Source organism: Macaca fascicularis, chromosome X (assembly GCF_037993035.2).
Source record: "Macaca fascicularis isolate 582-1 chromosome X, T2T-MFA8v1.1".
Taxonomy (NCBI): Eukaryota; Metazoa; Chordata; class Mammalia; order Primates; family Cercopithecidae; genus Macaca; species Macaca fascicularis.
This window is the reverse complement of record NC_088395.1, coordinates 108,882,709-108,896,498: the sequence shown is the minus strand read 5'-3', so window position 1 is coordinate 108,896,498 and position 13,790 is coordinate 108,882,709. Positions and strand designations below refer to the sequence as shown.

General features: G+C 41.2%; 1 protein-coding gene across 1 annotated transcript; it reads left to right on the top strand.

The window, feature by feature from the left end:
* The first annotated feature begins 774 nt into the window (after window positions 1-774).
* Window positions 775-12,438, top strand: TCP11X2 (t-complex 11 family, X-linked 2). Its single transcript, XM_045384165.2, has 9 exons — window positions 775-905; window positions 3,196-3,328; window positions 7,225-7,345; window positions 8,080-8,300; window positions 9,131-9,267; window positions 9,514-9,734; window positions 9,833-10,014; window positions 10,776-10,939; window positions 12,141-12,438. The coding sequence occupies exons 1-9, from the start codon at window positions 779-781 to the stop codon at window positions 12,371-12,373; spliced, it is 1,539 nt and encodes a 512-aa protein (XP_045240100.2). The 5' UTR covers window positions 775-778; the 3' UTR covers window positions 12,374-12,438.
* Window positions 12,439-13,790: the final 1,352 nt, after the last annotated feature.

The window sequence follows — 13,790 nt, the reverse complement described above, 5'->3', positions numbered from 1 at the left end:
CTGTTCTCTTGGTTTCCAGGGCACCCTGGGCAATTGATACCACCCTGTTACCCTGGAAATGGATCACCCTTTGTTTTCACGTTTGGACTCTCCTATCTAGTGCCACTGGTAGGGGTGCGATCCTGGCGGACCTCATAATCTCCATGGCTCCGTCCTACTCCTCTCTGATGATCTCCCCTCTCCTGTTGGCTACAATGGTACTTCCCAGGACCAGGTTGGGCAGGCAGAGGGGCTTCACTAGCAGACACAGCGGTGAGGCAGCCAGTCAAGGACTAGGAGGAGGTGAGGGACTAGGGTTCCGAGGGCCGTGGGGGATACCCTGTTGCCTGAGTCCAGGCCGCCAGAGCCCCTTCAGGAAGGTCTGAAGCGGGAGCTAAGGAGTTAGAAGGTATTCCAGGACCAGTGTAAGGTAGCCAGAGCCGAGAAAGATTCCTTTCCTAGCTTGGTCAGTAATGTGCAGTGTGCCCCGCTTCTGGCGAGTTATTGTCCATCTCTGGGCCTTGTTTTCCTCTTCTGCTTGCCCAACACTAAACTTCTTGATTTCAGTAAAGGAAGTGCCGCTAATTCCCCTTCCCCTCAAGGCCTGTTTGAAGACCCTAGTTGTTCCTTTGAGAACCTTTGAGCCCTAGTCCTTAATCCTTTCAACTGAGGACAAAGGGTTCATTCACCAGGACACCCAATTGTAGTTGAAGAGCGCTCTTTCTTTTTGTCCGTGGGCGAGAGTCAGGTCTTACACAGCTTGCCTCTTGTTTTCTCTCCAATTCCAGATAACATCAAGATGCCGAAGACTGAGGAAACTGTGTTCCAGAATGATCCCAGTGTAGCAGAGAATGGGGCCCCTGAGCCTAAAACACCAGGGCAGAGCCAGAAAAGCAAGAGTTTCTGTTTACATGACCAGTGTCCTGGTAGGTCTAGAATCATGTCATCACTTTTTTTTTTTTTTTTTTTTTCTTGAGACGGAGTCTTGCTCTGCCGCCCAGGCTGGAGTGCAGTGGCCGGATCTCAGCTCACTGCAAGCTCCGCCTCCCGGGTTCACGCCATTCTCCTGCCTCAGCCTCCCGAGTAGCTGGGACTACAGGCGCCCGCCACCTCGCCCGGCTAGTTTTTTGTATTTTTTAGTAGAGACGGGGTTTCACCGTGTTAGCCAGGATGGTCTCGATCTCCTGACCTCGTGATCCGCCCGTCTCGGCCTCCCAAAGTGCTGGGATTACAGGCTTGAGCCACCGCGCCCGGCCTGTCATCACTTCTATGGACAGCAATTAGGCTAAAGGAATAGACAGCCTGTGATTTAAGGGCCTTTAAGGGATATAGAAGGCTCTTGCAACCCTGCATTTTTCCTTACTAATCCTTCTGTTAGTCTTCTTTTGGATTATTCTTTCTCTTGTCTTTCTGCCCCCTCTAATTTTTACATGCAGGACTTAGGCCCCTAATGGGTAAGTAAAATTAAAAGATTTTGGTTTTAGAGAAAGAGACCAACAAAGCAAATTACTTGTGTTTTACAATAGTCGAGAGTGATTTAGTCAGTTCAAAGCATGGGAAATAAATAGCATTTTTGTATTTTGATTTTGTAAAGTGTAAATGGTAGATCTAGGACAGATCAGAAGTGATCCAAATTATCTGTTGCTTCAATTGTGTTCTGTCCTTTTCCAGGGGTGCTTTGTTGACATAAAAATTACCACTGCTCTGGGGTAAAATTATTTAGATCCTTAATAATAGCATTTTTATGTGAACTTTGGGACTTTAAATCTTTTTCACACCTTATATTAGGCATTTGAAGCTTTGGCTTGACTAGTCCAACCTCACAGGAACTCAAATTGCAGTTATTTTACAATAATCTCCAGTGAATTTAACCAAAGATTAATCTGCAGACCTCTCCAGATGTAGCAGTTTGATCTAACCTCTTGAAGACTGAAGCGGGAAAAAGTATGAAGTTGAATCACATGTGTTTCTCTGGTGGCCACTTGGGGCCACTGCTAGTAAGCAGAATGGCACAATTCAGACTTCATAATGCCTCTCAAATAAATGATGTCTTAATGAATTAAGTAGATGGTGTATTTTAACATATGTAGCTTTTTCGTTAGGATAGAAAGGAAATATCAGTTGATGAGACTAACTTTTCAAGAAAAGTCTCATCGACTGTTTTTTAATGAAAAATAAATGGGCATACATAGACCATCTTCTTGGAGTGAGTTTTAGGATTCTTATATGTGAGTTTTATTATATCTTGAGGATCAATAGTTCTCTCTCACCAAGTTATGAAATTACATTGAAATTGAGTTACAAAATCATTTTATTGCATATTTTATTTTACATATCAAGTAATAATTGTAACTACTATATATACTTTGTTCCACTACCGAAAGTACTCTGCATAATGAATTTAGAACATTGGTTCCCAAATTCCAATGCCGGGCTGTGACATAGTTCTTACCAATATTGAATGAAATAAAACAATAAAGATGTTGTAATGAGTTTTCAAAATAATGTTAAATTGATTCAATTTAAAATTATTCTTAATGCTGACTGTGTTTTCTTTATACTTTCTGAGGTATTAAAATATGTTTTCTTTTTATGAAGTGATTATTTTGATGATGTAGGGTAGTTTTCTTGTTTGTTTGTTTGCTTTCATGTCCATATGTGGAAAAATAAAAATTGTTCTAATCATTATCCGTCACTCGTGTTTTGAAATGTTGTCTGTTGAATCCCCAGATTTGGAAACTACTGTTTTAGAAGCAGGATTCAGCTTTAGAGTCATCTAGTAAGATTTGTGTGGTATCTATAAGGAGATTTTAGCCTTCATCTTGTGTGTAGCCCCTGAGGTAGGAAGAGAACAGTGGGAACACAGTTACTTTTAGATACACGTTAATTTTACAAATCACAACTTATTCATTGTTTGCTGTGTTTTACTTATGGTTTTACATTTCAAGTGGAAGGTTTTGAAATCTGTTTTATGTTTTTCAAAAACTAATTTCTTCCTCCCATGCCTGACTTCTCTGAGATGTTCAGTGTTACTGAAGAGCAAGGATTTCAGAAAACTTCTAATAGTAAAATGTTTGAATGAGTCTGTGTAAGATCCGTTTGATGAATCTAAACTTGGGAGCCTTACTTGGCAGAGTGAATCTCTAAATAAAATAAAAATTCTCCTTCTGTGGGTTCCCTGTTGATGATGGTTACACTTTTTTTTTTTTTCCCCAGAGAGCAGACCTGATGTCTTTTCTGTCACAGATCTGATAGAGACAGTTAATGAAGTTTCCAAGCTGAGCATCGCACATGAAATCGTAGTAAACCAAGATTTCTATGTGGAAGAGACCATTTTACCTTCAAACAGGTACAGATTATTCAGGTTTTTTTCCAGTTTACTCTTCCTGGGGCGTAGGTACATAGCACAAATGGCTTTTGGTCAGGTTTGAAGCATCTTATTAATAAATTTAATGGTTGAGTATGTCTTATATAGTACCAACAAACCAGTGTAATTATAACTTTTAAAGGGTCAAAGCAGCAAATTATATTTAAACAGGTAATAAACCACTCCAGTTACAGATTGAACATCCCAAATCTGAAATCCATGATGTTCCAAACTCCAAAACGTTTTGAGTACCAACGTGATGCTCAAAGGAAATGCTCATTGCAGTATACTACAAGTATGCTGCAAATATTCCAAAATCCAAAAAATCCACAATCTGGCTAGGCGCAGTGTCTCACGACTGTTAAGTTCCAACACTTTGGGAGGCCGAGGCAGGTGGATTGCCTGATCCCAGGAAGTCAAGGTCAGCCCGGGCAGCATGGCAAAACCTTGTCTATGCAAAAAATACAAAAATCAGCCGGGCATGGTGTGCATGCCTATAGTCCCAGCTACTCAGGAGGCTGAGGTGGGAGGATACCTTGAGCCTGGGAAGCAGGCGTTGCAGCGAACTGAGATCGCGATCACACCACTGCACTCCAGTCTGGGCGACATAGTGAGACCCTGTCTCAAAAAAACAACAACAATAATAATAATCCGTAATCCAAAGTACTCCCGTCCCAAGCATCTTGGAAAAGGGGTATTCATTCTGTATTGTCAGAATGTTCATTTCAGGATCTTAGTTAATAATGAAACATAGAGTGATTTTTCAGATCTTTTCAGACAGACTTGGAAGAAGTAACTCCTAGCCGTTCATCTTTTAATTGTCTACAGATTAAAGAGACGCAGATGAGTAGATTTTCTAATAGTGGTTTTGTTCAGTCTTCATGGGTAGGAAATTTCAGGGGACATTTCTGCTTCATAATCAGTGTAATAAAGATTCTGCAAATCAAGATTAGATCCCTGTCAATAAATAGTGTGCTTCTACAATTAGGCTTTATATTGGTTTCTCTTAATTATATTGATATCGCAATATATGATTAAGAATCATTCAGCATTTATGGATTGAATGCTTCTAGTATTTATTAAGAGTTAAATGGGTTGATTTCTTTGTCTGAGTCTGTATTTTATGGTATTTCTAATTTCCCACCTTAAATGCTTCTGTTATTTTGCCACTTTTGGGATTCTGTTACATAAAGCACTCCTCGCTTTGTCAGTGGTTCTCTTGATCTTCATACTTCTTAGATTTGCCTTTGCCTGTTGCCAAGGATGGCTTACCTGAAGGAAGTTTTTACCAAAACACAGGTCTTGTAGCATCTCCCTCATTGCCTTTATAGTCCCTGGGGCCTGAGTTAGATTCATTTTTCTCCTGGTAGGGGTGTAGAAAAAAGTGAAACTAAGAGAATGAAGGTCTGTTAAAGTGGCTAGGGATCTCAGGGGGTGGGTAGATGACGCAGGAGGAATGATATTATTTAGGGCTTGAATTTCACTGTGTGTTCAAATTAACAGGCTTTTTCAAATGTAGTAATACAAAATGTATACTGGATAAGAGGTTGAAATAGAGTTTGGGGTTATACATTATCTACAGATAATTGACAATTAGTTTTCCCTTTGGGCTTATAAAATTATACTAAGCACAGTTATTGTTTTTTGGTGAAGACTTTCTTAATAAGGTAACACTTGAATTGAGTCTTTTCAGGTGGTTTAGGGGAGAAGGGACTCTCCTGGAAGAGGAAATGTCATTTCAGAGGCATAGAGGGATGGAAGACAATTATATATTAATTATAAGTGGACTGTTATTGTTAGAGCACAGGACGTAGGAGGAGAAAGAAAGTTAAGGTAGGAGAAGTGGCAGAATAGGATCGTGAAGGGTCTTAAAGGCCACGTACACTGCTAGAGATAGGCAGCTTCTGAAAAACTTTAAATGAGTATGCTATTATGATCAGATTTCTATCTTAGAAAACTCATTGATTTTATCAAAAATATGTATCATTGTTGGGGTAAGGTTTTGTAGGTAGAAGGTGGCCATTTAATAGACCATAGCAATAGTTCGGGAAAGAGATCACAGTGGGTGGGGACTGATTCCAGAGATATTTATGAAGCAAAATCTCTGGAATTTGGTGACTGAGTGGATAAAAGACATGAGGGGAAAGGAATTAAGAAGGGCTGCAGTACATACCAGATAGATAATAGTTGAACTTTCACAGGTTAGATTGTTGTGTTGGAGGAGAAACTTTGAATTTTTATTTCATATATTTATTAATCACTTGTGTTTTTGTAAACAGAAAGCATACATTACTATTATATATATGTATGTGTACATATACACATACACATACATATATGTATGTGTACATATAGCTATATGTCTATGTACCTATACACATACACATATGTATGTGTAGATATACACATGCACACACATGTGTAGATATACACATACACATATATGTATATATACACATATACACATACCCATATGTGTGTATATACATATACATATACATACACATATATGTGTGTGTATATATATACACACACACATATATGTGTGTATACATAACACATATATGTATACTTAGACATACACACATACATATGTGTATACATATACACAAATATATATGTGTATACATTCACACACAACATATATGTGTATACATACATATACACACAGATATGTGTATACACACATACAGATATGTGTATACATACACATACATACACAGATATGTGTATACATACACATATATATGCACAGATATGTGTATACACATATACATATGTACACACAGATATGTGTATACACATATACATATATACACACACAGATATGTGTATACACATATGCATATATATACACAGATATGTGTATACACAGACACCCACACAGATATGTGTATATACATATACACAGATACCCACACAGATATGTGTATATACATATACATACATACCCACACAGGTATGTATATATACATATACATATATACACACACAGATATGTGCTATACATATACATATATACATATACACAAACATATGTGTATATATATATTTTTGAGAACGAGTCTCACTCTGTCACCAGGCTGGAGTGCGGTGGTGCTATTTCAGCTCACTGCAAACTCTGCTTCCCGCGTTTAAGCAATTCTCCTGCCTCAGCCTCCCGAGTAGCTGAGACTACAGGTGCCTGTCACCACGCCCAGCTAATTTTTGTGTTTTTAGTAGAGACGGGATTTCACCATGTTGGCCAGGATGGTCTCAAACTCCTGACCTTGTTATCCGCCCGCCTCGGCCTCCCAAAATGCTGGGATTACAGGGGTGAGCCACCACGCCCAGCCTACTATTACATTTTTTAAAGAGAAAAAGTCTCAGATTTCTGGTTACAGAACTAAGTATACATGAGGAACAAATATAAAGAAGGAAGATCAGAAGTTCAGTTTTGGGCTTGCTGAATTTAAAGTGTCTCAAAAGACCTTCAAGTATTATCAAGAGATAAAGTCCTTTCCTAGATTTCAGGCCTGAAGGAAAAATAGCATCTGGTTCAAAGTTTTAAGTCTCTGGCTGTGGAAACTAAGTCACACATCCAGGCTAGATGCAGAACTAGCGTTAGAAGTCAGAGTCTCAACTCCTAGTTTATGGTTCTTCTGCTGCAGAAAGAGAGCATCTCTGGAACCCTGAGGTACCCTTCTGAGAGAATTTAGCCAATGCTTTTCCATCTGAGACTAACTTCAGTTTATTCAGCCCTTCTCAAGTGTAAATATAGGTCCTCCTAGCCTGTCAATTTAATGGTCTTTCATAATTTTAAATGTTGTTTGGGAAATTATGATCCTGTATCAATTCTCTAGGTAAAGAGCAATCTGCTCATTTAACCCTTCTTATAGTGTAGAAGGCAGGTTTGCGGAGGCAATGTACAATGCTTTTTGGAACCATCTGGAGGAACAACTATTGAGTACTCCTCCTGACTTCACCTGTGCTCTTGAACTTCTAAAAGATGTTAAGGAGGTGAGTAACCAACTCCCATTCGTGGATGGGAAGTTCCTGGGCATCTCAGAACCTTGGATCGTCAATGGCTATTAATATATCAAGTAGCATACTTTTTTATTAACGTGACCTACTACTTAAATAGATAGGATGGGGCAGCTTCCATTTTATTTGTACGAGATGAAACTTGACCATTGGGCGATTACTATAACAATATATAACTCAAATAAACAAATTATTACTGAAACCCCACTATGGTCTATGTGTTTCAGAAGCCCAGAGATGAATAGGAGAGCCCTTGCCCACAAGGAACTTACCTGTTTGAGTCAAAAGGCTATTTCAAGGGAACCTTAAAGATTCCAAATTTGCTACTTTATCCTCACACTTTGGAGTAAAACAATCTAAAAATGTCTTTATCCTTTATTAAGAATGACTCATCTCCTTGTGGTGGTGTGTATTTCATATTTCTAATATCCTACACATTTAAAACCACATTCTTATTTTTATTCATATTTTTACCTCATTCTACCTAAAAAATAATAATGACTACTACTACAACTGATCCCAGTGAAACCTTGAATGGTAATTGTCCTCTAAACAGAAAGAAATAATACTCTCTAAGAGAGTTAGAGACTCAGTTTTCTGCCCCCAAGAAGACATAATCTGGGATGCCTTTGGCCTAAGAGTATAGTTCATTGGAGAAAGTTTGAGGTTCTAAACAGAACTTGGCTCCTTTGATTTCCTTTGTTGGGCAGACCTTGCTATCACTGCTATTACCATGGCAGAACCGCCTAAGAAATGAGATAGAAGAAGCTCTGGACACAGATCTCCTCAAGCAGGAAGCAGAACATGGAGCCCTGGATGTCCCTCATCTTTCTAACTACATTCTCAATTTGATGACTCTGCTATGTGCACCAGTTCGAGACGAAGCGATACAGAAACTAGAGGCCATAACAGATCCAGTACAGTTACTGAGGTGAGAGTCTAGATGTGCTGTCCCCCAAATCTGCCTTAGACCCTGTGCTGGAGAACTCTGAGCCAGATGCTGTGATATAGCCCCTGTCTTATCTAGCTCTTGACACTGTGCTGGAGAACTCTGAGCCAGATGCTGTGATATAGCCCCTGTCTTATCTAGCTCTTGTGTACTGACGACCTGACTAACACACCTTTTCTCCTTTCTGGATTATTGGCTTTTATTTTCCAAGGACAGTCTCCCAGGGTTCCTTTGATGATCTTTAGATCAGTTGGGTCTCCTTTATGTCATGATACTGTTAAGACATTAAGGTACAGTAATTCTTTCTCCTATAGATTGCAAATTGCCTTTTCCCAGATGTTGTCCTGTTTGTCCCAACTCAAACCTTGTGAGGGGACAGGAAAGAGGATTATCCGTGTTTCACAGCTAGAAGAACCAGGACCTGGAATAGTAAAATGATCTGCTCAATGAGTTAGAAATTCAGTCACCCACATCCCAGCTACCCACATATAATTGTTAACACCTTGGTGATTTTCCTTTCACTGACTACCCTTTTTTTTTTAAGGTGACAAAATGATTACAGGCGAAAGACCTCTAATATGGTAGTTAAAGTGTCAGGAGGTATAACTGTCCTTAGTTTTGCCATCAACTCACTCTATGGCCTTGGGTCACTGGTCACAATACCGTTATTCATAAGTTGAAGTAGGACTATTTGTTTTTAAGGCTTTTTCTAACTCTCAGATACTCTGCTTTTATGGCTCCTTGCTTGGATTCCACCCTTCCACACTAGATTTCCTTTAATAGTGTAAATGTTCTGTTTCTCCCTATGGCAGGGGCATCTTCCGTGTTCTGGGCCTAATGAAAATGGACATGGTGAACTATACCATCCAGAGCTTTCGACCCTATCTGCAGGAGCATTCCATCCAGTATGAACAAGCTAAATTCCAGGAACTCCTTGATAAACAGCCCAGTATGTTTAAAATTTAAGGGCAAGAGAGGGGAAATTCGACCTCAGGTCTGCCTTCTTATAGCAATAGAGGCTATTTTCTATTTCTTGAAAAGGAAGATTCTTCCTTGGGCAAGGGGTAGGGAGAGGGAGTGTTTCTCTAAGATCGAAAGATCTACAAAATCACTTCTTTATAGACCAGGAGTATGTCTCAAAGCTGTCCTCTTTAAGCCTTGGAATCTTACGATGCGTATTTCCTTCTCGTCATAGGTCTCCTCGATTATACCACAAAATGGCTAACCAAAGCAGCCACAGACATCACTACACCATGTCCGAGTTCTCCTGAGTCACCTAGCTCCTCTCGCAGCGTGGCGTGTTCACTTCCAAACGGGGCAGGTAACAACTCAGAGCCCCTGAGTCCAACAATGGTGCTATACCAAGGCTACCTGAACCTCCTCCTCTGGGATCCTGAAAACGAAGAATTCCCTGAGGTAGGGATGTGTGTTGGGGCATTGCCTTGTTCTATGCTATTCAGTGCCTCCATTCAAACCCTCCTCTTCTGATGGGCTGTCCTTCGCTCCCTCACCAGACTCTGCTGATGGACAGAACCCGGCTCCAGGAAATGGCGTTCCAGTTGCACCAGTTAACTGTCCTGGCCTCAGTCTTGCTAGTGGCCAGAAGCTTCTCTGGTGAAATTTTATTCAGCTCATCTGAATTTGTGGATAGACTGAAATGCATCACCAAGGCCCTAACTGAGGAATTTATCTCCAGGTAAGATTCGTAGATCTCTGTTAGAGGGGAAAATGTGTGGTATTTGGGACATAGGTAATATCAATACTATTATTGCTTATTCTTCATCACAAACCACACAAAGGCCCTTGGAAACGATCTGCAAAGATTCTGGTATCTTTGATAAGTTGTATTGAGGTTTGGGATACAGAAAATAAAACTTATTTTCCAAAGAGAAGAGTGTGGAAGCCAGTTTGCTGCAAATATTCCTTATGTGCTTGCTAAAAATGCATCATTATATACTTGATTGAATGACAGTGGATTTGTGCTATGTGTATCCAGAAGTTGATCAGTTGGTCAGTGATAGTGACCATTCACTGCATGTGGGGGCAGGGATATTATACCAAAGTAAAAGGAGGAGTTGGAAGTCCAGGCCTCTTAATTTATTTGCAATTTAATTGGTGGGGTAGGAGAAAAACCGTGAAAAATATCCAATAGAGTCTTAAAACAATATTTAAATACAGTTGATGGGACTGGAGAATGCTGAGTAGATCCAAGGATGGAACCGAGCCCTTGCCCAATTTACTTTGTTTTCATCGAAGTGGCGTATGGTGCTGTATGTTTGGATCAAGTGGTGCCTTGTGGGTAACAATGAGTGTATGTCATCTGCCCGGTGGCTAATGCTGTCTTCTGGTGGCAGAGAGCCGGAATTCTTCCTGGAATAGGCCTGGTTTGTGGTATGAGGCTCTCCGGACTTTGTCCCTCTGCCAGGCCCACTCTGCATTCTATCCCTCATTATCTAGGCCTGAAGAGACTATGCTGAGTGTGAGTGAACAGGTGTCTCAGGAAATCCATCAAGGCCTTAAGGACATGGGCCTCACTACTCTGAGCAGTGAAAACACAGCATCTCTCCTAGGCCAACTCCAGAACATCACCAAGAAAGAAAACTGCATTCGGAGCATTGTTGGTAAGAATCCCCATGGTCGTCGTGCAGAAAAGTGGCAAGAATGTGGGGGGTGCGGGGGTGGGTAGACCTTACCCTGAAAGTGAGTTACCTAACCATTTAAAAATGAAAAGGCATGATCATTTGGAAAGTTGTTCGCTTTAGTTTCCTCTTCTATAATGTGCATGGTTCAAATAGATCTTTTTCAATTTGGAGAATGCATGTATGGTTTGAAGGCAGCTCTGCACCCAAGATATGTCATTCACAGGTGTTGGATACTGTCACAGTAACCCTACGAATCATTCCTGGTATTTTCTTTTTTCTCTTCTTTTCTTTTCTTTTCTTTTTTTTTTTTTCTTTTTTTTTTTTTGAGACAAAATCTCACTCTGTTGCCCAAGCTGGAGTGAAGTGGCATGATCTAGGCTCACTGTAACCTCAAACTTCCGAGTTCAAGCGATTCTACTGCCTCAGCCTCCCGAGTAGTTGGGACTACAGGCAGGTGCCACCATGCCTGGCTAATTTTTTTGTATTTTTAGTAGAGATGGGGGGTTCACCATGTTGGCCAGGTTGGTCTTGAACTCCTGACCTCGTGATACGCCTGCCTCGCACTCCCAAAGTGCTGGGATTACATACGTGAGCCACCGCACCCAGCCCGTTCCAGGGCATATTCTAAATGTCGGTCAAGATATATGAAGAAACCCTTTCTCTATCCTCTGCTTTAAGCTACCATTTGGGCCCCTATGCCTCTCCATGGAAGTGCTGTTGAGTTAGGCTGTAGGGTATGTTCCATGCTGGAATGGAAGCAGCACACTTGGCCAGCTTGCTTTGAACTTTAGCATCGGATCGTAGCCTGGATTGGGTGTATGGGCCTGAACGTGGTGCACTGGTTGCAACATGTGTTGTTACTTTCAGGTACCGGGTCTACAGTCCTCTTATTAAGTTAAATGTGCACTAGGATCTCACGTCCAGCTACATAATCTTATGAACTCCCTAGAAATTTACTACCTCAGCATCTTTTGATCATGCACTGTCCTTTGGGAGCTTGATGGCATTCCACTCCCCCAAACAAACAAAAATCACATGTATACAATTTACCCGAATGAGCGGAGAGGTCAGTGAATAACTCTGTTAACGCAAAACTTTGGTGAGCAGATAGAGCAAAGGCATTGTGAATTTCTTCTGAACCCTGTTTGTTCCTCTTTTCATTGTTTTCCCCTGCTCCCAGATCAGCGGATCCGTTTGTTTCTCAAATGCTGTTTGCTTCATGGCATGCAGGAGTCTCTGCTACACTTTCCTGGAGGCCTCATTCTCATTGAAAGGGAGTTGGCAGAACTGGGCTGGAAGTTTCTCAATCTGATGCATCATAATCAGCAGGTATTTGGCCCATACTATGCTGAGATCCTAAAAAACATCATCCATCCAGCTCAAGCACAAGAAACAGATGTGGAGCATAACTGATAGTGCTGGACCCCAGCCATGGCAACAGGCATCCAGGAGAGAGAGGTCAGCATGTTTCTGGGAGGACATCACCTGTGGTCAGTCGAACACTCAGCCCTCTTCCTTGCTACAGCCAGGACACAGGGATGCAGGGGTCAAGCATGTAAACACCAAATGGCCCAATCCCCTTCACTAATAAACTTCTGAGCTGCAAGAAAATTTCAGTTCCTCCTGTGTTCTAGCTAAAGTCAGGTTCTGCACCCTCATCCCCTAACTAGCTGAGTGAGAATCCAGTGGGCCCTCCGTTTTCCCTTCACTGGCTGATCATTCTTCAGTATGCTTGCCTGAGCTGGAATCTGGGCATCAGGTACTGGTAAGGGAAAATCCTGGGACTGTATAGAATAACGCCCCCTCAAAACTGGGAAGGAGCTAAGAGACCAAAGAATGACCCGGACAAGTTCAACTTGATAAGTAGATGAATTTATTGGGACTTACGTATGGGGCATTCCTGGGTGGCAGCAGGACAGCTCTGGGGATCTGCCCTGACACTCGTCTGCAAGCTGATTTTAAGCTAATTTTCTGGCTCTTTGCCTTCCATATGCAATGAGACTCTTTTTCTTGGTATGTTTCCCAGTACGCCCTGGGATGTTTTGGTTCTCACGGACACCTCGGCTCCTAAGCTGGGCACCATGCATGGCCTTGGATCACCACCTGGCCTTCAGGGTTCAGGCAGCAGACATACAGCCTTAAGTAATCTGGTGGGGGAGGGGGAAACTCATTAACCTGCAGTCACTAGCATTATTTTCTCCAGTGAAAGCTCATTTCCTTGAGGGCTTTGAAAACTCTTTGTGAGATTATCCAGAGAATGAATATAAGGGCTTCTGGAAGTCAGAAATTCACTGAATTGCAGATGAAGAGAAGTCATAGAACTCCATTTCTAGCACCACATTTCCTTATAATTTTCAAGGATACAGCAATAGTAAGAGTTCCCAGCTCCTGTTCCAATGTCCGGTTTTAAACAGTATGAAAACTGGGGATTGGTTGAAAGTTGATATTGTGAATATCAACTTTGTGCCAACAAGCATTCAGCTAAGGACAGGTCTCAGCTTCCATGGGATTTCTGTTTCTTTCAAGTGATTCTAGGGGTCAGGCTTGGAATCTCTGATAATGACAGTAAACCGAAGCAATTAGGTCAGTGAGTGTCGTATCAAGTTCACTCCGATCCTATTTCTATAGCTGAATTAATCTTATCTTTCCACATCTCTAGGCTTAGAACATCTCATTCTTCTTGACAGAATCGATGTGCGTATTCAAGCGTGGGGCCGCTGCCATGCTTTTTCCCACTCCTAGTCTGGGACTCCAACTGCCAAGTTATGAATATGAGCTGACTTGGCAACACAAATGATAAATGTTCTTGGTCCACAAGGACTTGGGCTTG